We start from the raw sequence: 26,499 nt of genomic DNA, 5'->3' as shown, positions 1-26,499 counted from the left end.
CCGTGCGGCTCGCACTCCAACGCGCGCTGCTACAAAACAATCGGGCGCCGGGGGCCGTGTCGCCTCCGAGGGCTACAGGCAGCGAGCGCGGAGTGTGCGGACTAAGGGATCGCAGGTGAAGGGATCAAAAATAAAAGATCATCGAGCGTAAGAAAATAATTTATTTAAAGCGTATGTATCGGCGCGGCGCGGGCTGGACCGTCGCGCCACCGACTCGACCGGCTGACAGCGCTCCGTGCTCTGCTGCGAGGTGCAGCGCACGTGCGCATTCAAACGATTGAATAGTTTAAGGACGTAGACTGTATGTACACATTGGCGATGCGACAGCGGAGTCATTTTATTGAATTAATGTGTAGTCCATGAATATATATTACATAACTGAATAAAGAAGTCGAGAAGATCGTTTCCCCGGGTGTGACCGCACTCGGCGCCCGCGCCGCTTCCTCCCAAATAACGGAACAGAATCGACACGATCCCTGACTTACAACTACCCTACTTACATCTACGATGGAATAACACCACGTCAGGAGCGACGGCGCCGCCGCGGACATTCCTCACAAATTCCGTACAGAAGAACAAAAGCGCCGCGTCGACCCGCCCCCCTGCGCGGCGCCTGCCGAAGGTTGCCCCTGCGCATGCATGGGCGCACGCCGCGAGCCGTCAGTTCGATCGTCACTTGCGATCAAATACGAGGGTGCCAGCGGTGCGCGACGCAAGCGCAGCGGTACGCGGGGGCGGCGGGACGCGGGCGGCTAGCCGGTGCGCGAGTAGCGCAACCCGAGCTCGTCGACCACCTCCTCGATGGCATTCAGGCAGTGCTCTAACTGCTCGCGCGTGTGCGCCGCTGACAAGCAGAACCTGCAAGCACCACCCACTCGCGTTACTTGTAATTGAAAAGCAATAATGATAACAAGCTCGCGTAGAGCAGCCAGCGTTCAGACCTGATGCGCGTCTTGTAAAGTGGCGTGGCAGGAAAGCCGACACCCACGGTGGCCAGGCCGCGCGCCGTGAGGCGCTCCACCACGGCCGCCATGTTGCTGAACGTGTACACCAGCATGGGCACCACCGGCGAATCTGCGTGCCCGTACGTCACCACGCCCATCTCGCGAAGCCTGCACAACGCACACGCACGTGAGTGTAAGGAGGCGAGGAGCGAGAGCGCGGCGCGGTGCGGGTCAGGGCGACGCACCTGTTGCGGAAGTAGTGCGTGTTGTCGCGCAATGTGCGCACGCGGCGCAGACCTTCCGGAGTGCGCAGCGCGCGCATGGCCGCCAGGATCTGCATGCACACGGGCGGCGAAATGGCGTGCGCGTACGAGTGCGCGTGCCCGTGGGCGCGCAACCATTTTATTAGTTTAGCCGAACCTGAAAATGATGTTTCATAATAATTGATCTGTCGCTTCTGTTAGAATTTGGTAACAATTCTAACGAAAGCAATAGATGTGTTGGGCCATGAAATCCTAACGGGGAACATTTCCGCGCATCAGATCATAGTTCTGGATACACGTTATGGGGACGACGTGTCCGGGCATAGTCCTAGATGCGTCGCGTTGGACGGTCATGGGGCTACTCGTCTGCAAGTCTTTGGTTACGGTATCCGCTGACGCACCCGCAATGTAGCCGCCCGCGGCGCCGAAGCTCTTGGTGAAGGTGCCCATGAGCACGTCCACGTCAGCGGGGTTGACGCCACAGTGGTCGGTGACGCCGCGCGCGTGCGCCCCCATCGCGCCCACCGAGTGCGCCTCGTCCAAGTACACCAGCAGGCCCAACTGCTTCTTGAGCGCGATCACGCCTTGCAGCGGCACGATCGAGCCCTCCATGCTGTAGACGCCCTCCACCACCTGCGTCCGACAGGCGGCATTAGCTGAGCACTGTGAGACCTAAGCACCCCTGACCGTTCGGCTACATGCAACAGCATCGCCACGCGCCAGTGAGTGCCCACTGCACCTCTTAGTTTCTATGTGACAATCAGAAAAGCAGCAGCTAAGTTCGCTCGGACGCTCACTATAACGATCTTCTTCCAGCGGCGCTCGGCTACGGCGTGGCGTGCTAGCTGCTCCAGGTGACGCAGGTCGTTGTGGCGGAACACGCGCACGGTGGCGCGCGCCAGCCGCAGCCCCAGGATAAGCGAGGCGTGGTTGTTTTCATCGCTGAGCGCCAGCGTGCCCGGCCCCAACAGCCCCGGCAGCCCCAGCGAGTTAGTCGCGAACCCCATGCCGAACACCAACGCGGCCTGCAACAGGGTAATCGATCATAAGCTCGGCTCACGCTGGCGGAAGCGCACGTCCTTAGCAAAGCAGAAGGGGGCGCCTGTACCTCGACGCCGAGGAAACGCGCGGTGGTCTCCTCGAGCTCGTGGTGCAGAGCGCAGGTACCGAGCTCGCCCCGCGGAGAGGCCAGCGCCAACCCGTAGCGGCGCGCCGCCTGCGCCGCGGCGTCGGCGCAAGGGCCGCTGGGCTCCGCGAATCCCAGATAGTTGTAGGAGCCGAGGTTGATGCAGCGGCGCTCCGTGCCCGTGAACCTGCACGGGGAGGGCGAGCGTGAGAGGCGGTGCTGGCGCGCCGGCCGAGCCGTGCAAGCGTTGCTTACTCGAAGGACCAGTTGTAGTCGCGCGTGCGGCGCTCCTTGAGCACCAGCTCAGCGCCGGGCGCGGAGCAGATGGGCCGGTTGAAGCAGTGCCGCACGCGTCGGTACAGGTAGCGCGAGAAGAACTGCTCGAACGAGTTGTACAGCGGAGCGTAGCCCTGCGTCCGCGGACAATGCACGGATTACACAGTGTACTGATGTTTCTTGTTAATTATACATTTGTGCTGAACGGTAAAGGCGGTATGCTCTTATTCATGACTTGACCGGTAAAAATATTTTAAGGTCAACATTTTTGTCAGTCTATATATATATATATCATGTAGATAGATAGTAAACTTGTAAATTGGCTTCACTTAAAGCGTATAAATAATGGTGAATGGTGTAGGTGAGCACCGCGCCTCGACGTCGTCGTCGCTATTCCGTTTGCTGCTGTCGAGCCGCGGAGCTCACCTCACTTCATCTGACAATGATCTTCTTTAAAAGAATGTTGCTCGATGTTACCTCGCGGTTGCGCTCCGTTGCGACCTTGGGAGTGAAGAGGAGCCGGTTGAGGAAGCCCAGGAACATGAGCAAGTAGAGGCCGAGTTGCGTCAGCGCGGCCGTCAGCAGCGAGCACTTCTCGAAGGAGCCCGGGAAGGTGTCGTAGCGCGACCAGTCCACGCCCGGCAGCCGTGCGTAGTCACCGCCCATCTTCTGCAACAGCACCAAGGCGGCAATGCAACAACGTAAGAAACGCCGACCCACCTCGCCTGCGCTTATAGTCATGTGCACAGGGAAATTTTTACTTCGCTAGTCTTTTTGACAGGCGACCTTCTCGCGCAATAAGGGTTACCCGCGTCCGATAACCCGCCCGGCCACGCGAGCCCCGCCGTCGCGCCACGAGGATAACGACGAGAATTAAGACGTGGCAGCGGTGTCGTGTCGCGAGACCCCGCTGCGAGGAAAACAACACAGCAATCAACAAATTTACCTTGTAACTTACACGTAACATTACTGCATTACGTGCGTGTAAGTTCATACAATTAGCTAAATAAATATGTATTCAGGGAGGCAGACGGCGCGCACACGCAGGCGCCACTCGGCGCAATGCCCCATTCTAAACTCACCGCGGCGTCAAGTTCAAAAATGAAGCAAGCGGTACACAGCACAGCGACCAACGTCGACGGCAGAGCTGATCTCGGTCCGGACGAGGAGGAGCACAGACACGAGCGAACACACACACGCGAGTGAACTACAACCGGGCCGCTCGTTTTCCTGGTCGCGTTATCCTGCTGGAGGCAGCCGCGCGTGTGGCAGAGGCGCGGGGCGGAAGGGGCGCGGGCGCGGGGACGCTTCAGGCGACAAACACACGACCGCAACGCTACGGTAGCGAACACGCGCACGTCACGTGCCGCCGCCAGCAGCACACAAGGACAGCCGCGTTTCCAGCTCGCGGCGCGGGGCCGTGCTCAGCGGTGCAGCGCGGTGCTCGATGGCGCACGGTAATAACAATTACAATTGCATTTGCGGCCTCTGCGCGCATTATTGGTTCTTTATTTTCGCTGGCATCCGTTATTTAGCTGTTGAACATATTCAACCTCGTCTATGGTTCATTGTAATACCACACTCCTCTTGCACACATTCCACGGGCTCACCTCCGCAGAAGCAAGCCGGTGCCATGGTACGCTCGTCACTCACAATAAACGAACTGCTCGCGCGTGGCTCGTCAGCCGCTTGATAGTTTATAATTACGTGCGCGTGCCCACTTCGAACGCAACCTAACACATATTTGTTTTAACGGAAGCTGCCGAACCGCTAGAATAAACGCTATCTATGCCGCCCGAGCGCGGACGTGCTGCAGTGCGCCCTAGCGCCTACTCCTTCAGCCTTCGCCGTTTAATTATAGATCTTTGAGCGTGGAGCACCCTAAACTTTCCGACACTGTATCTTTAGTTAATAGACATCATAAAGAGCAAACCGAGGACACTATAACGACGACGACAACTTTGTGTGTTCACAAAAAGATGCTTTAAAGTTTTAACGGCCAAGCACCGGACGTGTCCATGACAAAATTTTCCCCCATCGTGCATTACGTGATGCGCTCGGAAGACATCATTTGATTTGATGAGGTGGCGGGTGGTAGCGGGTTCCTTCAAACCGTTGAGCAAAATGAGAACAGTGCTGGTCTTGTCCAGACAACGACATCAAATCTCCGCAAGCGGCACCGCGCTGGGGTACGGGAGCATGGTTACTGGAGTTGCGCCGTGCCGGGGCGCCGGGTGCTGCGCACAGCGACTGGTATCGCTTTATCTATATCTACGTGTTATTTTTTTACGGCTAACGCGTGCGCGTGCACAGCCGTAAACGTTTACGAGCGACTGATAAGGCGGCGCCGGCGCAGGTGCGCTGGCGGCGGGGCTGTGCCGGCGCGGACAGGAATCACCTGGCACGGCAGGACCGGGCGCGCTACGTAGAGGCGGTTTACTGACGGAGCGTGTACCGGCGGCGGCGTGCCAATGACGCACAGCAACTCAGACCGAGCGGCACATTTGTTTTATTTTATTGTCCCCAATCCCGCTACATATGTTTGCATCGATTTCTAATCTTCTAGGGGAATGACAAAGTGTACACAAACAAGTAATATTGATGAAAAAGTGACATAAAAAGTAACAATATTTTATTGTTTAATGGATAATATCATATAACCTTACACAAGGGTAATAAATTACCTAGATACATTTAACCTTATGATGCCATGCAAGGAAATAAAGATGTGGTCCTAGCAGCCATTAAATATAAATGTAACATAACACACATAACATTTATGCAGTAACACAAAACAAAAACTGAAAACTAAATGAAATTGGCAACACAATTTTAATAGATAAATCATTTTTGAAGCATTTGTTAAATCAATGTTTTGGTATGTTCAACAAAATCAAAAACCATTAGCAATGACACAAGTAACATTAAAGTGTACCTTGAATATATTTCACAGCACTGCAGAGGTGCACTAGCAGTAACCTCACGGCAAACACTGAGCATGTGTGGAAGCATTTGTTACTTATAATATGTGCTTAAACCAACATTGTGAAAATTATTCATGCTACACCGAACAAAATATACTACTTCAAACAGATAAGTAGTTGTGGCGCTAGTGCAAGGACAGTCACAAGGGGATCTACTTAGGAAGAAGTTATCAAAATCCATTAAATATGAACTCCTGTTGTACACTGTTGCATGCAAAATGCATTACAAATTACCTAATAATTTGACAAAGAAATTTATAGACACATACATTGCAACAACTACTCTCATTGCACTCACCTTGATATTACCCTCTGTAGGTCTGAGTTTAAATAATAAGCTACTCCAGGTTTATAATGTAACAATTCCTATCTATTGTATTGTATAACACATAACTTTGAATTTATTTAGATGTAAAATAAATTAACTAATTAAAATAAATGTAATAAAAAAAGATCCAGTTCAGATGTTTATTCGTAGCATATTAGCATTAGTTGAAGCTGACTTGCTATGCTAATAATAATAATTATAAAAAATACAAAACTTCAAATTATACATTTGATGATGTGTTATATTTTTTTGTTTAACGGAACTAAACATTATAGCATCCAATTTATAAGACATTAAGCAATTAGTGTCAATTAGAAAAAATAAAATTGTAAATAGCAAGCGGGTTGTGATTGGAACAAATTTAAGCACGTCAGAACGCGTTCAGTTAGCTCCGAAACACGGGCGATATTGTTGTGGCCTTGAGTCGGGTTTTGCATTGATTACTAATCATCGAAGGCCGCCGTTTATACAGCGGACCCCGACGCTAGATCGACTCGCAGCACGATGGTCCTGAGACCCACCGGCCGACAACGGGCGTGTCGCTGGTATGCGTTTCACTGCGCGGGTGTTTCTGCAAAGCCTAATTTTAACCAGGTTAAAAATTTAAAATTTTATCTACTTACAACAACATCGTTGTTTTTATTTGCTGACTTCAAAAAGCCATTTCTGTTGGAATTTATTTTTCTAGTCACAATTTTCTCCACGTTTTCATGATATTTCTCTTGGTCCGGCAGTTCAGTATCACTAGCGCTCATGCAGCCGCCCGCTGCCACCGCCGCCATCCTTTCCGTTTCAAAACACAACTGAATTAAAACTGACAGCGCGGTTTTCGCTTTACATCGCGCGATTCGTACATTTACAATTAAAAGCGCTTTTTTGCCACGGACTGTTCAGAAGGACTGACAGGTTCTTACTACGTTGTAAGCGCTATAGCGCTTTATTTCTTGAGTAAACTGCGATTATCGATTGCCTTAGGCTGACATTTGCCGATGAAGGTGACAGTTCACGATGACAGTTTTTTATTACCATTTCGTTTATTTAGCTACTGGTAACATTTTTAAACGTACGATTTCTGCATCATACTTTAATACTTTATTGATTTCAAAATAAAAAAATATCATTAGAGTTATTAAACTTGACAGAGTTATAGACTAAACAAGAAGTGATAATTATAAATTTTCTATTAAAAGAAATTTCTTAATATTTTTATTTCTGTTGGAGGAAATGAAAGTGTCTCTATATTTTAAATAGTTAGTACAAAAGATGGAAATACGATTTCTGGTAATGTTTACTGATTAGGTTAACGTTAACAATTATATTTTAATGATATACATATTTAATTTTTTTTTTAATACGGAGAACATCTGAAATTATATTCATAGCTAGAACAGCAAAAGTATTTAAGCATACATTAATATTTTTAAAAAAGAAAAAAGAGTTTGTACATTAGAATGGAAATAAAGCTTATAGCATTTTTCATTAAATTATTATAAAATAAAATACAGATATATTAGCTATCAACAATATCATACAGCCATTAAAATCTCGTCCTTTTCAGACATCATATAATCTGTGTCGAATCATAGAGGGAATCTTCCCTGTCGGTAAAGCAGATTACTTAAAGTCAATAATTTGTTGCATTTGCTTTTTCGCGGAGTTCGTTTTAGCTCTTTATTCGCTACATTTACCCGTTTATGTCCTTTGAGGTAATTTTATTTTCCGTTTTAAAAATTGTGTTTCTGTAAGTAATTTGTAAGTAGAAATACTATAGTGGTAATACTTTTAGTTTTTTTTTTATATTTCGGGCAGGATCGGCGGTGTCCCCCGCCCCCACTACACCGGTGGGGCAGCTTGCGATGAGTAATAGTGTCGGTCGTGCTGCGTGACGTCGTAGAGCGGCAGCCGGCGCGCGGCGCACACCTCAGTACGTGACGGCGAGGACGCCCGGCAGCACCCTCCGTTCGCGCACCTTCGCGCATTCGCTCACACCGCACCCCTATCGATCTTCGTCTGTAGTATCGCTTCGAATTAATAAATTTGATTCCGGCATGGAAACCGCGGATCTACTTGGCGACTTCGCGAGCGGAGACGTCGCCCCGGCCGGCGCGACGCCGCCGCTCAAACGCGAGCACGACTCAACCGATGACTTCGAGCACGTAGAGCCCAAGCGCGACGAGCTCGGCGAGTCGCCGGTCCACAAGCCGGTCGAGTCGCGCGCCGCCACGCAGAACTTCCTAGACATGGAGCGCGAGGAGTTCGTGGATACGACTCGCGCACCTTCCGTCGCCGATAAGTTGACTGACCACATCGCCGACAAGTTCACCGACAGCGAGTCTGAGGCGGACACAGCGGGCGAGTCGCCGCTGCACCGGCCCGAGCCGGTCGCGCAGCCGCTCGCACAGCTCGACGCGCCGCAGTCCGAGCTCGTGCCGGCGCCCCTCTCGGCGCCGCCTCCTGTCCCCGCTCCCGTCGCGGCGCAGCCTCTGGTGCCGGCCCCGTCTGCAGCCGCCGTGCCTCCTGCACTCGGACAGACCGAGCCGGCCGCTACCAGCAAGCTGGAGGAGCGACCTGTGGTGACGAAGTCGCAGGAGTCGGTGCCGTCGTCCGAGTCCAAGCCAGCTCCCAAGCCAGAAGCCATTCCCGCGCTAGCCGAGCCCGCATCTGCCGAGAAGCGAGCCACGCGCGCTCCCTCGGCGCACGTCATCGAGGCCGAGGTCATCTTCTGCCAGATGGGACTGGGTAAGCATTGCTCTTATCTATTTTACTAAGTCGACGTGCGCCGCCTTCCATTCGCCGTGCACGTCATCGGCATGACGTCACCGGAGCCCGCCTGCTCGCTCGGTCACGCAGTAGCAAGTGCAGCGTGGACACGGTGTCGCCGTCTCTGCCGTACGAATGTATTTCGGTCAGAAGCTTTTTATTTATATCGTCGTGTCATGAAAAAAATTTCATTGAAGTCATGATTTGTTCTCGGCTGTTGTCGAAAACGTTTTGCCAGGCGGGCAGCGGGCGGCGGCGCGGCGTGCAGTTGACTCCGAATAAGATTTGGTCTAGAAATAATTGCGTGGTTGCATCGGTCACGGCTAATCCGCGGCGCGGGCGTGCGCGGGTGTGCGAGGCGCGGGCGCGGGGCGCGGCAGGGCTGCAGAGGTGGCGGAGCGGCAAGAGCGTTGACCGGCGGCGGGCGAGCGCGAGCCTCTCACCGCGCGCCGCACTAGCTGGAACAAAGAAATCGGGCGCCGGCAACGAGGTCTGCGCCGCGCTCGGAAGCTGTATCCGCTCGCGCCGCGCCGGAGCTCCGCCCGCTCTTATCTCTGCCTATCGCGCTGTCGCGCCTGTTGTTATCAGTTCGCGGCGCGAACCGCTTTCCTTTCGCAAGTTGACACGGCCGGTCCACTCTCTCCGCCGCACCGGCCGCTACTTGCCGCAGCGGCGGCCCGCCGAGCTGTACGTGCTCAAATGCTTCCTCGTCGGCGAGGTTTTGCGCTGCCTTTGCACTCTTCAGATACGTATTGTTACAATATTTCCCTCTGGTAACGCGCCACTGCACACTGCGATATATTCTCTGGTCGCAATAGCCATCTCAAAAACGGATCGATGTCAGTAAAATGTTGCGCCGGGAACCCCGCCTTGTTTGACGCAGAAAGTGATTTGATGCGATTTGTAACATCTTGGCATCCAAATCAAATAGCATTGCCTTCGCGCGGAAGTTGAAGCTGGATAGTGGCGGTCGTTTCGCGAGAGAGGAACACGGTACGACGTCAAAAGGCTGTCCATTAAAGATATTGCTTTCCTACGGACCGGTTTTCTCCAAGCGTAGCAGTCTCATCTTCCGCGGCTTCCACTACCAGCGTCGATACTTTTCGAAGTGATAGCAACAGTACCCCTCGCTTCACCTAGCCTAGCCTCTTGGGTGTTGGCAACAGCAACGAGGCGCGTATTTCCCGGGCACTCGTGTCTCGGAATGCAACACTCATAGTCTCTCCCCCGGCCCTGCAGCCACCGCTTGAAACGTCCGCTTGACTGACTCATAAGATGAATCTGGTGGACCTTTAAATCATTACTCAGTCTATGTAATGGTTTTTAGTTATTAAGGCCGAAGCTCCTGTCCGAAAAACAAGATTTAGGCTAAGCATCCACGGGCTGCTGGGTTTCCACTTCGCGGAAACTGAAGTTAGGCGTGCAGTCTGTCACAAAAACGATGTTGTTGCTGCGTGAGCGTCGGCAGTGTCACCGTATGGGGTCGACGCGGGGTCGGTGCGGGGCTCGCGGCGTGCACGGGGCGGGCGCGCTAATTATAGCGACGGCTCACAAGTGGGCGCAGCGCCGTCGCGAGCGCACGCGCTGTTACTCGCGCACCGGGACCACTCCGCTATGGCAGGCGCGCCTACACGTAAGTGTCACTCGCGATGACGTAGTCTTAGAATTTTTTCTACTTCTCTCGAGGATCTCGTGTGGGATTCATAGATGGGAAGGCATAAACTAGTCATGGACTCGCCGTGTTGAATTGCATGTCGGGCGCGGAAGTGTTGTCCTTCGCTTTGGAGTACAGCTTATCGCACGGGCATTAATCTGGTAAGAGAGTTCCATTTGCTCAGATTGCGTCATTGCTCGCTAGTTTGAACGTGCCCAGTAAGATTGCAAGGCGCCGGCGTGCGCCTCAAGAGACGCCGCGCTGACCCACTTGCAGAGTGCTTTTCACAAAACCCGCAAAGGGGCCTTTTATATAGCGCTGCCATCGGCACGCGGCCTCTGTTCCTTTATACGTGCTCGTGTGCCACGTGCACTTTTATCTGAGCCGGCCGGTGCTTCTGGGAGCGCAAACGGTCATCGCATTCTCAAAGTATTGTTTATACGTTCTCCCCCGTGCCGCACAGTCTGGTCTGCATGGACGCAGCTACACGAGAAACGTTTGCTCGACATGCCGCTGCACGTCTTGCCGCTGCTAGAATGTAGCGACTTGCATTTGTAAGGTACAAAATAACGCGCTTCTACAAACGTATTTGTTTGAGTTTTAGATTTGTTCGCGGCAGTCGGACCGCGTCTAAACATTAATTCAAGACTTTACATAGTTTTTGACGTCTCCCGCTAACTGGATGATCATAGTATTAGTACCGCGTTGTTCATAGCAGTCGTCCCACTCAGGACGCCATCCAACACGGAGGCTGGAGCGGGCAGCACGGGCCGGGTCAAGGCTAGCGGTCATTTGTTTTTGTATGAAATCCTTCCACTTATTCTGTATTATATTATATCAACTTTGTTCACAATTTTACTAATGTGTCTTTTTAGCTAGTATTTGGTGCATGGGCATGTTGAGGGACTAGATTCTAAGAATATTTCTTTTTTTTTTTGAGAAGTTTTCGCGCTAACAGGGAGGAATCCTCGTGGGTAGATAAAATATTGAAGTGGATTTGGTCGCGTTCGCGTCGCCGGCATCGTAGCGCCGGACGGCCGCCGCGCGTGCCCACTGGAACAAAAATAATGTTTGTTGTTGAGTTTATGTATTTTATAAAACGTCGTTGTCTTTCTTTGTTGTGGAGGAGGCGGGGGCGGGCAGAATCTCCTAGATTTTCGAAACACTCTCGGTGTTGGCTATGTGTGTTATGAGGGACTCCGGCATCTCGATAAGTTCTTCGCGCCATGCTATATTTACACTGATACGAGCTATCAGTGTAAATCTTGCGAGCCAGTCTAAATTCCTGCGACTACGAAGGCTTAGCTGACGGCGTCGTTTCCGAGCAGGATTTGTTCTCAGCGGATTCCGTTCGCCTCTTTCTGGTTCTTGCCGGTTTCAGAGAGAGATTCTGCCCTCCACGTTGATAACCCTCATGCGAGCGTAATACACCAGCTTAACAAGTTACAAATACACATGTTGTGTTTGTTAGTCGAAGGTCCCGCTGCGGGCGGTGGTGTTGCGATTTCTCCAATTGCGTCCAGTTTCCGCCTCGGTGACAGTGACACTAATCGGGTGATTCGCATTGTGTGCCGCATACGCATTTATCAGCGGGCTGGCGGGCGGTGCACTGTGTTGCACGACTGCCACTGCATGTGCGGAAGTGGCTAAATATTGGTCCTTTTCTTACTTGGGAATTTGTTTGTTTGTGTGTGTTGTGTATTTGTATACTTCGTCAAGATTCCCGCCGCGGGACGTTGCTCCCCCAACTGCTTTGTATTAAAACGCGTTGGAAGCATATACATAGACGAACTGGTGCAATTTCGAGGAGTGATCGGTTTTATTAAAATTTGTCAAATTTATGTAACTAGCAAAAGATTAGTCGCGAAAAGGTTATTTCGATCTACAGGACTAGACTAGGACTAGTTTTTGTTGGCTTCGAGCTTCCCGCAGCAGGCCTGTGTAGGATCATCGGTATCTTTTACTTAGACTCTGCCGCTTGATGCCGCTGGCTGTGAGTGCCGGCCGAGCTTCGTTAATTCGATGCGGTTGACGTCGAGCGGCTGCAGCCGGCGCCAGCTGCGCGGGTCGCGCGTTACCCGTGCAGCTCACGCCCGCCTGCCCCACCGCCCCCGGGTTTTCCCCAAGGAGCCAGACGTGGCGGGGTGCGGGGTGCTGGGCGGGTTTCGCGGGTCGCATCGATCGCGCCCCGCTGCGCGGCGCCGCTTTGCGACGCATGTCCGCTGCGGGCGGGCGCGCTTCCAAATGAGAATGTCTCCGCGGTGCGCGCCAACTCGCTGCCCGCCGCGGCGTCTTACGCCGCCTAAAATACTCCCGGGCGGCGCGGCGAGGCGGCGCGTGACGTCACCGCGCCGCTGCACGACCTGACCGGACCGTGTGATGCTGCAGCGGGCGCGCAGCCTGGCGCCGTCGCCCATTGGGAAATTCGTTTACTTGATTACTATCCAGGGAGCCGTGAAGCTTCGGGAATTTCTTTCCGTATCCTCCGATACATACTTCAAATGATTGTTAGGTCTTGATACAAAAGTAAATGCTCGATTATTTGTACATACTGCGCTGGCAGCGCGGCAGGGTTGTGGCGGGCGCGGCAGGTGCGCGGCGTGACGTCACGCGCTATATATAGGCGGCCGCTCGGCGCGGGAGTATTGTTCGCGGCGCTCGCGCTAAGCATCCGATTCGGCTCGTCCGGGGACTTGCGCGGCGCGAGGAAGCGTGCGGGTCAAACTGCAACCTCTCATTGCCCTGCCCGGTGCGACAGGCGCGTCAGGCGCGTTGCCGAGCAAGGTTAACGCGTGGAGGCGAGGCGCGGCGACCTGTCCTCGTGTTATTATTTCCTATATATTCCTGGGTAGCGGAGTCTTGACTGGAGTCGCTCTAAATCCTAGGGTTGTTGCGCTATCCAAGCATAAAATAGCACAACTCGGAGGTAGACCTTTGTGCGCTCGCTCCCGGAGTGGTGGTAGGGCCACTCATAGCTATAAAATTAAACAACTTCATGCCCGAAAATAATGAAAGTTTTTCACAGTTTACTTAGAAGGCGACCGGCCCGTGGGACCGGTACAGCGCGTAGTTCGTTGAAGACTTTTTATTGAAATTGAGTCCTACTAAATTTGCCCCAAAAATTAAAAATGTATGTGCGTGCGTAGCTGCTGCGGTTTGTTGTAACACTCTCATATTATTTTGCGTTGAAGTATTTGTGTGGCATTGAGAGCGTTCATAAGGACGGCGCGCGGGCACGTGCGTTGAATGCGCTGCATGATTTAACGGCGCAGCGAGCGGGCGCGCCGCGGGAGAAGCCTCGCGCGTGAGTCAGCGCCGCCGCCGCGGTCGCCGGTGAGTCACGCCGCCGCAGCGCCGCAGAGCCGCAGCATTACATAAAGAGTGCGCAATAAGTTTTCGGGCACGGTGTCGGGAACACATAAAGCTTTTTGTACTAACGCATCGCAACTACGCACTAACTGCATCCCTGCCAACTCGTCCGCACAAGTGCGCGTCGCGGGGGCGGGAGGGGGGTCGGGCGGGGCGCGTGCGCGGCGCGGTGCGGCGCGCGGGGCGGCGGCGCGACCCAGTATCGACGCGACAGCCGGGCGCGGCGCTCGCACGTCCGCCGCCTGCAGCCGTGCGTTGTTACGTAAAGCGTCAGCATGCCGGACTCCGGGCCCCCGCTGTGCAGCGTTCTCGACCCGCGTGAGTGTCCGCGCGCGCTTCGCTTCTCGCTTGTCTCTCTGTCGCGACTAACCCGCTAACCCGCAGCCTTCTCTTGCAGATGCTTGGTTCGACCCGAAGAGACTGCACCCGGAAGGTGAGTGCACAGCGACGGCGACGGCGGCGGCGATCGATGAGAGCGGGCGAGCGGCCTGCTCCCCTCCTCCGCCCCCCGCCGCCCGGCGCCGCGCCAACCTTGACACCCTGTCGCTTGTCGTACCACTAACCCGGCTTGGTCGCTCGCGCCGCAGCTTGCACACAAATAACTACCGGGCGCGCTGCCGGCGCGCTGCCGGAGGACAGTTCCGCGCGCGTCTGATTGACAAATGAAAGATCAACATATGCGATCGGCGTTTTCGAAGTTGTATTTTGTTGACGCACCGACCTTGTGGAATAATTACCGCGGCGTGACGAGGGCGGGCGCGCGTTAATTGTTCCGGAAGGTTGCCCGTTTTGTTCCCGCGACGAGGAAACCCGACGCTGTAGCGCTGCCCGGTAGCGCACCGTGACTTTGGACTCGACGTGTCCTTTCGCAAGTGTCTAGTTACGTCGCGTAAACAGAGCCGCGCGCGCCGGACCACGCTTGACGCGGGACTTGACGGTGTTCATTCCCGAAACTAATTTTTCTTACGGAAACTTGGTAGACGATCAAAGATATAGTTCAAGTTCAAGTAAAATCTTGTTTGCCGTTTTTAATGTTCGAAAGGGTAAACCTTTCTTCAAAACTATATCGGTGCTAGGGCAAGCCGTCGTCGCAGCGCGAATGTACGATTGTTGTCCGCCATCACCTTGCTTCCTCCCGCCGATTATTGCGAGTGGCCCCGCGGCATGGCCTCGGCGGTGTAGTTTCTGCATCACGGAAGAGCCGCCCAACTCTCGCTCGACATTGGGGTCGCGTCGTTTAGGTTTAGGTAGGTCCGTGCAAATTCCTAAGGGGCTGCGTCGGTCACGTCGGATCATCCGCCGCGCGTGTTCGATTCTGTCGTTTGTCTCAAATATTTGCAACTGTGTCCTAGACTACACCAGTTTCCACACGATGTCTTCCCGCTCCACCAGTATGCAATGCTGGTATAATGCATCTCTTTTTGCTTGTCAGGACACGAACCCGCGAGCCAACCTTTCACCCTCCGCTGTCACAGCTTCGTGTGTGTGATCATCAAGTAAAATTAGAATTTAGTAGGAAATAAGGGAACCGCAAGAGCGATCATCGTGCCGAACATTGCGGGAGGCCCGTGCATTCCCGTGGACGTTTATCGGTTAATATGATGATGACGAACATAACCCCAAGCAATTCCTTAATGTCAAGGTTTTTGGACCCTGGGAGTAGGTGGTCGCTAGTTCCTTACCTCTCTGCAGGCGAGGTGCGCGCAGCGGACTGCATTCGATAGTGGTGAGAGCCGAGCTGTGCGGTGCGGCGGCCGCGACTGTCCGCGTGCCGTAGTCGGTTGTCGGAGCTTCCGAAACTTTTGTGCCGCGAAGTTTCCTATTCGCAAGTATGTCACCGCACTCGCTCTGTGAAGCGATGTCGTAAGCGCCACTCGGCCGGAGCGCGTGATGCCATTGTTTCTCAATGTTTCGTTGAAATGGCTTAGTTATTTACTTTCTAAGAAGGATTCGGCCTACTTAATTTCTTCACGTGTAGGAGTTGTTCACCTACAAAAGAGCATTATTTTCCTATAGTTTAGCAGCGATCGCGCCGCGGTCCGAGCCTAGCCACAAGCCGACGCTTCCGAGAAAGTCGAGAGCTTAGATAACGTAAAACAGTTTGAACCCGGCGGCTGCTGCGCTTAGACACAGCAAAGCCGGTAGAGCTGCAAGGATCAATGAACAAACGGCGGTCGGTGCGCTGGACGCGGCTCGCTTGGGCGGCTAAAAAGAAAATGAGGCGGGCGCGGGGCGTCGGCCGCCGACGAATGCGCCGGGAATAAACTCGCCGTCGGATCCTTCGCTGGCAGCCGAACCGCCGCGCCCCTGCGCCCCTGCGCTCGCACTGGCCGGGCGTCTGGACGCGCCCGCCGTCTGATTTTGTCGGGGACTGTTTGCCGGTAGCCATTTATTTACAACTGCGCTAAAAACTTGTACCGCGCGCCACACGTACATTGATTTTGAGACAAATCCCTAGTACCAATTAACAGTTGATACTGGAGTTTCCGCGAGGCAAACCTGTCTTAGTACATGTTACCACAAACGCATCAGTCAACAACGACCGCAAGATTGCGCGGCGCAGCACGGCAGCATTGGCTTCGGCTTAAGCGTGCCTAGCCACTGTGTGTGCGTGCGCGTGCGTGCTTGTGTTGCAGACAACTTTCAGAACGTTCGGCCCGCGTGATTCGTACCTCCTAGATTCAGGAATCAGTGAGCCTCGAGTTCCTTTAAGCTATAAAAGCCGGCAAGCGAAATACATGGCAGCGTCGGAAAATGTCGGAGCTACGGTAGGTCCGGTGGAAGTGGTGATGTGAAGCGAAACGCTGCGACAGCGCGACGGTGCGGAGTCGAAGTCGTTCAGTTGTCCTCGGAGGCTTTCTATTGTAAGTGTAGTGTACCAGTGTAGCAGTACCCGGGGAGCCGGCCGCCAGGCAGCACCGTGAGCTTCATTATCGTTGCTGTACTTGGACGGATTGCGGACAGCTCCGGTCGCAAGGGACTGTCGGCGGTGAGTGTGCATCTCACGCGGTGCTCGCTGGTGCCCTAATACTTTGGGTATCATTTTCGTGATCTGCATTTAGTAAACCGCGATGGCGGCGAGCGCGCCCGGCGCCGGGACGCCTGTTGAGCTGCGGGAACTGCCGTTCACTACGTATGTTAAAAGAAGCACGAATAATCCATGCGGGTGCCCGCTTGGCATGTAAAGTATCAAGCTCTCAGTCTGTTTGTGCGTTCTCGGTCTCACTCTGTTTGTCCAAAAATTCGAGACTTCGAACATTAACGCCGACAGCGTGGTGCTTGGGATTCCAATTCCACATCCACCGACGCCGTCGACAAAACTATTATGTAAACTCGTGTAAGGAAGCGCAGTTGTTTCGGGAACATCGAACCTGACGCTCAACCCACGCTTGAACAGATGATGTTCCGACGGAGCGCCGATGGCGTCGGCCGTGCGGGCCGGGCAGCGAGTGTGCCGCGGACGTGCGCAGCGCTTACTGTATTCGATTCATCACATTTGCCACATCTCTGTGGGCTTGCTGCAACGTTTGTTTACAAGTAGATGCGCGCATAAAAGACGGCCATGTGTGCACCGCTCATGCCCGCGCGAGGACGATCGATGCGGCTGCGCGGCAACGACCGCGCGTCCTGTCTCCTTCCTCCTCCCCCCGCACCCTCCCCGCGCGAGACCCTCTATGCGACGACCTAAAAGTTTTAGTCCCCGCGTGCGTCGCGCCGAGCGGCCTCGATGCGCAAGCGGGCAGGCAACGCGTGCAGCGCTGCAGCCGCGTAGCGTGCGCTGCGAGTGGCCGCCATCAAACACACCGTGTTTTTTTGTGTCATAAGATAAACAATATAAAATAAAACCTCCCCAAAAATACGGCGTCGCTAAAAACAGTTCTGAATGTTTCTTTCTAGACGTTCTGTGCGCCCGTGGCTTCTGCGACGATACAAGAAGATTCAGGAACGATGTTGATTAATTGTATCTTCAAGCTGGTCTTTTGCTTTGTCGCGGCGTGTGCCGGGCGCGCATCGCGGGGTAGTTTTAAATAGTTTTAACCAAAAAGTTGTCTGGCAGCTCGTAGCGAACATTAAGTACTTTTTTTGTGTGTTCACTTTTATTAGCAGCCACTGTCTCGAACAATTTGCGAGGAGTTGATAGATTTAACTTGTTAGAGCAGCCCGTTCGTTTCGCGCGCGCTCACTCTGCTCACTCGGCTGCAGAGCGAGGAGCGAAGCCGCAGGGCGACGCTTGTTCGACGACACATTAAACGTATTCTCCAGTTCGTCCATATGTCGACAGCTTGTTGTTCTGTTAGTGTTATGCTATTTTATTTAATATTCTTTATTGTACACGATAAGATACATTTAATAAATTTTACAATAATATACAAAAAAGTACAACGGGCGGTTTTATCACACAAGGCAATCTCTTACAGATAACCATAGTATGGAAAAGATAAAAGTACTTATAAAGGGTAGTTTACGTGTACAAAAAATACATATTCACAAACGAATGAACATAAACATACATACATACATATTTAACATATATAGTATTTATAATAAAAAAGGTTTAATACATATTATAAATATAATAGAATAATAAATAAAAACATCTAACTGACTTCGATCAGTATTGGTTCGATCGCACTTGCCTCAGAAAGAAGCAAGAAGAAAAAGAAATGAACTAAGAGATGATAATTATAGGTCTAGTAAATGGTTCTTTACCTTTTTCTTGAAAATAGGTAGTGAGTTAGCACGTCTTGTATTCAGCGGTAAATCATTCCACAATCGAACGGCCTGCGCGGTGAAAGATCTTCCTCGTTTATTGGCTATAAACGAGGAAGAATGCGCCGGTATTTTTAGTTCCAGATTATCTGATGCTATGTACATTATTTTTCAAATTTTCCTTACAATATCGCCAAGTGTTCGGAAGCAACAATTATAAATAATTGAGTAGCTGTTCTATTACGCGATCCGTATTGGCCAAATAAACATGTTTGTGCCCGCGCCCCCAACTAACATTACTCTGCCCTGGAGCCTGCGCGCCCAGGAACTATTCTTACTTTTTCTCTTCCCTTCTCTTATGGACAAGGTGACCTAAAAGAAAAAGTGTAAACTTGTTATCGAGCGCGGCGAGAGGCGCGCGGTGTCATCTCCACGCGTGTTATCGGCGCGCTTATCGCTCGGCGGCGGCGGCGGCGGCGGCCCGGCCCCGCGTTTGCGGGTAGATGCCGGGGCACGCGGTGAAGTGGCCGGCTGCTTCACCGCAGGTGTAAGTTTTCTCGGCCACACTTGCGTGAGTGGCGCTTTTGGTTACCGGGAAGCTTTCTGTGTAGCCTTTGACGCTCTTCGCTTTCGGAAGCGCCTCGAAATATTTGCACAGCTGGGTGACTGCATCGCAATACGTGCGCGAGCTGGGGCCGCGGAGTAACGCTTCGTGCGTGGCGCGGCGTCGCGTCGGCGGCGCTTACGGCGGGTGACGTGTGCGGCTGCGGGGGGGCAGGTGGGCGCGCGGGGGCGGGGAGGCGGCCCGGCCGCGTGGCCGCGCCGCTGCCGCCGTTCACTCCGCTGCCATGGCGCGTCCGAGACAGTCACCGCGTCACGCTGCGCAACTATCCCCGGAGCTTCCCCCTCGCGGTCCAGGTAGCCTCTCACCTGTTATAACGCGCTTCACACAAACTCAACTCAATTCCTTACGAACGCCTTCGTTCTCTTGAGCGGGACGCTTACTGGATTCCGTACGCGATAGTTCTTTGCCGTTGAAATTGTTGACGTGTAGGCGAGCCCGCGCGGAGCCGTGCGGTAACGTATGGCTCGGGAATATGACCCGTGGCCAGTTCGTCGTTAGCATTAGGTAGTTCATGGTGCGTGCGCGCTGCTGCTGTTCGTGAGCGATCGGATCCCCATGGGAACGTCTCCGTGAGAAGTCGTCGGAGCCGTTCGTCGCAGGAACAGGTTTACAGTTAGCGGGCGCGTGTCCGGCGCCGCGGTGACGTCACGCGCGACGAACGGGTCCCGCGCAGGGAAGACCCGCAAGTCGCGCCGGCTGCCGCTGCGTTTGTTGTTTTTAATCCAATTCACGATCCGGTGTGGACGCAGCTCGCTGTAGCTTAGCGTAATCATTTGTGTCTCGCTGTCCGATCTCGCGCGGTTTACGGCTGCTGTTTTAACAACAACTAAACACTTTAAAGTGGTAATTAGTTACGCGATGAGGGTTCGCGTGTGCCGCGGTGCCGCCGAAACATCAGTGCCGGCGCCCGAGATGGCGCCTCGATCGCTCGGAGACGTGAGTTGGACTGTTCGACAACAAGCTAGCACTTGCTAACCGTCCGGCGCGCCGTCCACAGTGGAGTCGCTGATCTACTGGCGCTGCGCGGCGCGGTCGGGCGCGGCGCTGGGCGGCGGGCTGGTGCTGCTGGTGGCGCTGGCGAGCTGTTCCGTGGTGTCGGTGCTGGCGTACGCCGCGCTGCTGGCGTTGGCCGCGGCGCTCGCGCTGCGCGTCTACCGCAACGTGTTGCAGGCAGTGCAGAAGACCAACGACGGACACCCCTTCAAGTGAGTCCCCACCAACTTCTGCAAACATCGACAGTGCAACGTGTCGTGCGAAAAGAGAAAGTGTGGCCTCTGCCGGGCCCGTTGCCGCGGTCACGTCCCCGCGCCATCAAATTAATAAACCTTTCTGCAAGACTTACCAACTAGACTGCCCACGCGTGCGCCAGCCAGTTCGTACTACAATTACACCTGGGCATAAATACGTGACGTACGCTGGACTCTTTAATACAAATTTGAATGCCAACATACAAGAATTACAATAAAATGTCAATGAATTTATATTTTCTTAAATCTTCAATGTGTTACAAATCTGTATCCACGATATTTGCGTGTTAGCTTTTTAAGAAAACTACACACCTACGCGACTTTAAGGAGCGCGTGGTGACGTCGGGCTATGATCATCGTCAGCGCACGAGCAGAACGACGTCCGCCGCCGCACACGGGCCTCTGGCAAAGATTTACAGCAGAGCATTTCTAACAGCACTTCATGTTTTAATAGAAAACGGAAACACGGTCAAAAAATTAATTAGCAAAAAAGTGTAGTAAAAGAGGCAAGTGTGATTATCCGTGGAGCGTGTCGTAGTGTGGATTTGCAGCGCGTGTTGTCCGGTTTCAGATGGCTGCTGGAGAAGGACATCAGCGTGCCGGCGGAGCGCGCGCAGGCGCTGGCCGCCGCCGCCACCGCGCACTTCAACGCCGCGGCGCACGAGCTGCGCAGGTACCGGCACCGCGCGTGCGCCCTCTAGTACCCGTCGCGGACAACCGCCAAGGCCTGTGCACTTGTATGAAAGCGTTAACCAATTTGCTTCAGACTTAAATCTTCCATTGCAGGCTGTTCCTGGTTGAGGACCTGGTGGATTCGCTGAAGTTCGGCGTGCTGCTGTGGTGCCTGACCTACGTGGGCGCTTGCTTCAACGGCATCACGCTTATCATTCTCGGTACGTTCCCTTCACTTGCCGCACACTTTTGGTGTCGTAAGATCGGGGGCGCGGCGTGTTTTCAGAGTGCTTGAGGACATCACCAAGAAGCCCGGCCTCCACTACCGGACGCGGCTGGGGAACGCTTGACGGCGCGTAGCTCGGCATCTTAACTTTGAGTGTTTTAGTTTTGGTGAATTATTTTTGAATTTTCTGTATGAAAGGTTTCCTGACCGCCCGAGAAGATAGAATTATGTCCAACTTCTCCCTCCAAATAAATAAATAAAAACTTCCGAGTACTTCGCGGAGTACAGAGCGGACCGTCGGTACGTAAACGTGTGCTGATGGCGGGCGCGTGTTGCAGGCTGGATCGCGCTGTTCACGCTGCCGAAGGCGTACGAGATGAACAAGGCGCAGGTGGACGCCAACCTGGAGCTGGCGCGCGCCAAGATAAACGAGATTTCGGCCAAGTGGGTATCCTCTGCCATTCCTCACTGATTATTCTGACCACAATATTTCTCTTGTACCTGCCTCGCTTTATACTTCTGTTCCCTGATGATATACTGGTCCCTGGCGCTAGTCACCGGGATGGACTCAATTTCTTTGCTCTCAGTACATTAATCTGTGCACTACAGAGCAATTGCAAACGACTGTTGCACAATGAATTCATTTTCCCCGGGGCATGCCAGCGTGTGCCTTCGTTTAAAATGCTTACCTCTCGTTGCAAACACTCCGCTTCACCCAAGAGAAAGAGATTTCATACATGATCTATTAAAATATATGGCGGTGCAATAGCCGATCGTGTACTCCTTGTGCACGATCGGCTATTGCTTACTTCGCTGTTTCATTGAGTGTGAACTTGTTGTGACGGCATCTGTGCTGAGCTGTGTGTGTCCGCAGGGTGCGCGCGGCCGTGCCGCTGGGCCGGAAGGCGGAGAGCGACAAGGAGAAGTAGGCGGCGCCGCGCGGCGTCGTTTGTTATATTTATTGTGTACTATTAAAGATACCTTACGTGTAAAGCTTTACGCGGCGAGTCGAGCGGAGGTTATTGTACTTGCTTTTTGAAATTTTAAATTAAAATATCTGTCGAAGCGAACCCCGCGTTTCATTTGCGCCCCCGCCGCACGCGGCCTGCACGTGGCCTCCAGGTGCCAACGAGACCCATCATTGACGCGCCTAATTATTTGTATTTGATCGCGCAAGGAACTATTTTAACTGCTTGTCAAAATAAAGTAAATGTGAATTATAAATAAACATTGAGCGTTGACGAGATAGCATTTCAAACGACAATCTTTGCTCTGTCTATCTTATCATGAAATATCAGTTGGAGCTACCTGGCATAAGCGGCTGCCTGTCAATGGGAGTCTGCGACATCAGCAGCGGCTGGACGAAGGACTCGCCGTGCCGTGTCGCTGCGCTCGCTGTGCTGCGCTCGCTGTGCTGCGCTCGCTGTGCTGTGGGCGCGGCTGACACTTCACGTACAACCACACGGGCGTCTAAATTCTGTTCATAGCATAATTTAGCGCTATTCCTAACGTTACTCTCAAATCTTCATTGCAATTGCGGTGCCGTCGTCGGCGGGGAATTCATTTCTTTCCCGTGTAGTTTGAACGCATCCTTCGTTGCCGGATGCACCCACCACACATTTTTAATATGAAATGTTCAAAATATATTTCCGTTTAAAACTACATATCAAAAAAATTGCTGATATGTAGAAGAATATGAGTTGAAAAACTGAAAGAAGAAGAAATGATTGCTATGTGAAAGTCACGGTGCCAGAAGGAACCACTAAACCGTGTCCTCACGCACTGGAATGTGTCCGGATATGATATCGAGAACTGACCATCGCGCGTTCCGGAATGACCCTCCGAAAATTTATTAGATCGGTTTTTAGTGTAATAATAACCTGTTACTTAATAAAATAATATTGAGCAGTTGCATCAAACTAAATCATTTTTCATGTCAGAGCCGAACGGCTATGTCCTCGTGCACAACGTCAGGATATCTGCAGCGCGACCGACCGCTGCGCACGCGGACACCGATGCACAATTGTCTAACGCCTATTTCGTTTTCTACTCTCGCACAACTGTTTAACTTCGCTGACGTGTCTAAAAAAACAAATTTAGGAATGGTTTAAAAATAGTACAGCACCAGTTTTCAAAGGAATGTTTGCCGATGTATCGGCAACTGTCAAAATCATATCGCTCATCGCGACCAGTGCGACTGACCGCTGCACCCGCCTCGCGGACTGCATGAAAATATGTTTTTAGTTGTTACGCAATAAAACGAAATCACAAAATTTTGCAAACACGACAAACCAATTGAACAACCAAAGACATTATTATTGAATTAATGAACAGGTTAATAATTAAAGGCTTTCAATGTTCCGAGGACAGTGTTTTCTGTAGAACATTGTCCCATTGCATCAGTTGGCGATCAAGACCATCTAAATTTCTCATCTGCCGACGGTACGAACTGATGTATAAAAGTAGTTTTTCCCAACGTTCTTAAAAAAAAATTAGTATCAGCCTAAACGTGGACAATTAAGGCCAGGAAGGAGAACTTGAAACAATTTACCTAAAATACTTACGTTAATCAATTTCAGGGTTCTAAAAATTTTCACAGACTGGAACAGACTGAAAAGGCGCAGGGAGAATATTTAGACTTCAGATCACTATCTAAAGGTCATTTGGGGCAGAATTTATCAACCGTATATGCTCACTATTCCCTTGTTTGTGCAAGCTGAATTTGTAGACAGGATATTGTCACAGCCTCCAGGCTCCAATCAGGGCACATTCCACTTGTCGAATTTACGTAATGAATAAAACACTTGCACCAAACTGCACAAAATGTGGAGGGGTGAAGGAGGTCCACCATATCCTCGTGGAATGTGTCAGAGCCGAAGCGTAGAGGATATCTATACATATACAACACGCATAACATACATCCTCCTACATCTAGAACAGCTATGTTACTATTTAAATTAATAAAAAATATTTCCAAGTCGTATATATAATGTTTAGTGTTTGTATGCTTCGTGATGGTTATATGCGCGTGCCATAATCAAATTAAAACCTTTAAAACCTTTCATAACAATTAAAGATTAAAGAAAATGTCTAGTGACAGGTAAACAATTTGTACATACGCTATACTATACTGACAATGGTCTTTGTATAAATTACAAAGTAGGGGACGGCCAGAGCCGGCGACGAGGTGTCGGATGACTGTAACTATAGATCCACAGTAAGTTGATATTGCAAAAGAATGAACGCGTGCACGCGGCGGGCGTTGCCGGGCGGGCGCGCGCTGCTGGCGGCCGTCGGAGTCGATGAACGACGGCGCCGCGGACTCGGTAAGTGAGCGTGTGCCATAAACTGCAATATCGACTACACTAATAGCCTCGTAATTGACTTGCACGTTGGTTCCAGCACTTTTGACATTATGCAAAGTAAACTTTGCGCATCAGCTTTAATGTGGTTAAGCAATAAATTATTAGAAATAAAACAATCTACTATTTTAGAGACCATTCTTTACGTCGTTTGTTTAACTCTTTTTTTTTTGTTTCAATAATTAACAACATGTCGGCTACAAACGTATTCGTCCCATGGTTGTCCATTGCAAGGCAAAATGAAGAACAAAAGAGAACCCAGGATTGAGCGCCGGGGCGCACCTATTTAACCAATGGTCCCGGAGAAAATTTTTTCCGGTTTTGGCGATAGGACTCTAATGTGGTGAGGGCGGTTAGTGCGCCAGTTGCAATTCGTCGCGATCTGCATAAAATTTTTTTTTTATATAAAATGAGCATAGCGTCCAGTTTATCGGCAATTCAGCAACGTGCTGTCGGCTCATAGCGGTGTGGTACTGGTGAGTAGAGGCAGCACGTTGTAATGCGGCGCCTGCGCTTGTTCCGGGCCGGACTGTTGCTGTTGCCTAAATGGCATCAGTAGATTCCGCGGGTTCGAATCGGCAAGGGGCACAGGGAGCCTAGCCTAAGACCGCCTTTATGATGAGGAAGCTCGACGGTTCGCGGAGTAGCCTCTGTTCCGGCCGCTGCACACTCCTCCCCACCACTGTTCACCGCATAAGGAGGCCGTCGACCTCTTGGTTTGCTTGCGGCGGACGTTCCACGGCGCGGCTGCGGGCGAGGGCACCCGGGCTTGAGCTGTCACTCGTCGCTGGCTTTTAATTTACTCGTTTATTATTTTAAAATTTACACGCACACTCGTAAAGTCGACTAAACTACAAAAGAGGAGAAAATGTTGCTGATGCTGATGAAAACGCTGTGTTTGCCAGTCTAATGATCAGTAACTTTATTGCAACCAGATTGAACTGCTCCATGAAGGCATTCTCCGAACTAAAGCTACGCGAGTGCGGCGAGCCTACAACAAAATCCACTTTTTGAATTTGAGGTCGCTTTGGCAATTTCCTTACGACAGTGATAGAGCGATTCTTTCCCAACCTCTATTGTCACTTAAAATCCTTCACGTTGAAATAGAATATTTTTACAAGTTTTTATGTACCTTAATTGTAAATTATCTATTAGCTAGTAAATATATGGTCCCATTGCTAGAGGTTACTGTTAATTTTGTTATAATAAAAGTAAGCTGGACATGTCAGTACGTATTTCGTACTACCGAGCAAAGGACTAACAGTGTAGCAAGTGATTAATCGATGAGCCACAACGTGCCGCACGCGCGGCGAATCCTCCAGGCGGACGACACGATAAACTTAACAATGTTTAGACAAGTGCGGTTGCGTCGGCCCCGCGCTGTGAGGCATGTATTCACTTAGTCTTCGATGCCACCCGGCGCAAGAAATCTGCTTCTCTGCTGCGAAAGTTCAATGAAAGCCGACCCACATGTTCTCGCAAGGTGTGTTAAATTCAAGCTTTTCATTTTTACTTGTTAAATATTTTATACAATATAGGTAAAACGTCGATTGTCTGTCGCTGTACTGAAAATTTGAATAACTGGATAGTTTAAGAAATATTATTAAGAAAAATTAACATTCGAAAATAGTTGGACTTAGACTTACATCACATCATTCTATCATTAGTTTTTACGAAATTGCAACTTAAAAAGGAAGTTTTTATGGATTTAATAAGTGCAAATATTCTTTGCATGATTTCCGGTTTTCATTGGCCTTGCGCCAGTATAGTTTCTCTATGTCGTCGTGGTCATAACACTTTTAACGGTTAAGCTCCATCTCGCGGTACTAGTTAAAACTGGCTTAACGAATACATCCGCGGACGTACCCATGCTAGTGATTTTGAGAGACCTCATATTTTAACCAAAACTCGAAAACGCCATCGTTTTGATTAACTTAACTATGTTTTAATTAG

The 26,499-nt window shown here is 51.5% G+C and overlaps 2 protein-coding genes across 11 annotated transcripts; one reads left to right on the top strand and one right to left on the bottom strand.

The window, feature by feature from the left end:
• Positions 1 to 143: 143 nt before the first annotated feature.
• Positions 144 to 6,887, bottom strand: lace (serine palmitoyltransferase long chain base subunit). Of its 3 annotated transcripts, none has more exons than XM_068776680.1 (9): positions 6,545 to 6,887; positions 3,087 to 3,278; positions 2,589 to 2,743; positions 2,316 to 2,520; positions 2,005 to 2,232; positions 1,609 to 1,840; positions 1,190 to 1,364; positions 942 to 1,112; positions 144 to 858 (listed from the first exon to the last, which is right to left on the bottom strand). In XM_068776680.1, exons 1-9 carry the CDS (start codon positions 6,701 to 6,703, stop codon positions 753 to 755), a joined length of 1,623 nt encoding a protein of 540 aa, XP_068632781.1. In that variant the 5' UTR covers positions 6,704 to 6,887; the 3' UTR covers positions 144 to 752. The 3 variants fall into 3 exon arrangements, with proteins under 3 accessions (XP_068632781.1, XP_068632783.1, XP_068632782.1); XM_068776682.1 differs by lacking the exon at positions 6,545 to 6,887 and adding an exon at positions 5,545 to 5,611; XM_068776681.1 differs by lacking the exon at positions 6,545 to 6,887 and adding an exon at positions 3,692 to 4,157.
• A 638-nt stretch (positions 6,888 to 7,525) lies between these two features.
• Positions 7,526 to 22,254, top strand: Rtnl1 (Reticulon-like1). 8 transcript variants are annotated; one of them, XM_068776752.1, is made up of 8 exons: positions 7,526 to 7,627; positions 7,731 to 8,660; positions 14,102 to 14,137; positions 20,037 to 20,244; positions 20,858 to 20,959; positions 21,073 to 21,179; positions 21,523 to 21,628; positions 22,059 to 22,254. In XM_068776752.1, the coding sequence occupies exons 2-8, from the start codon at positions 7,970 to 7,972 to the stop codon at positions 22,111 to 22,113; spliced, it is 1,305 nt and encodes a 434-aa protein (XP_068632853.1). In that variant the 5' UTR covers positions 7,526 to 7,627; positions 7,731 to 7,969; the 3' UTR covers positions 22,114 to 22,254. The 8 variants fall into 8 exon arrangements, with proteins under 8 accessions (XP_068632853.1, XP_068632855.1, XP_068632854.1 ...); XM_068776753.1 differs by having other exon boundaries at positions 7,543 to 7,627; positions 7,708 to 8,660; XM_068776754.1 differs by lacking the exon at positions 14,102 to 14,137.
• Positions 22,255 to 26,499: the final 4,245 nt, after the last annotated feature.

This window comes from Battus philenor, unplaced genomic scaffold, assembly GCF_028537555.1.
Source record: "Battus philenor isolate CCGP_79_NKW_IND1 unplaced genomic scaffold, ilBatPhil1.0.hap1 SCAF_12, whole genome shotgun sequence".
NCBI lineage: Eukaryota > Metazoa > Arthropoda > Insecta > Lepidoptera > Papilionidae > Battus > Battus philenor.
This window is presented reverse-complemented; position numbering and strand designations above follow the sequence as displayed.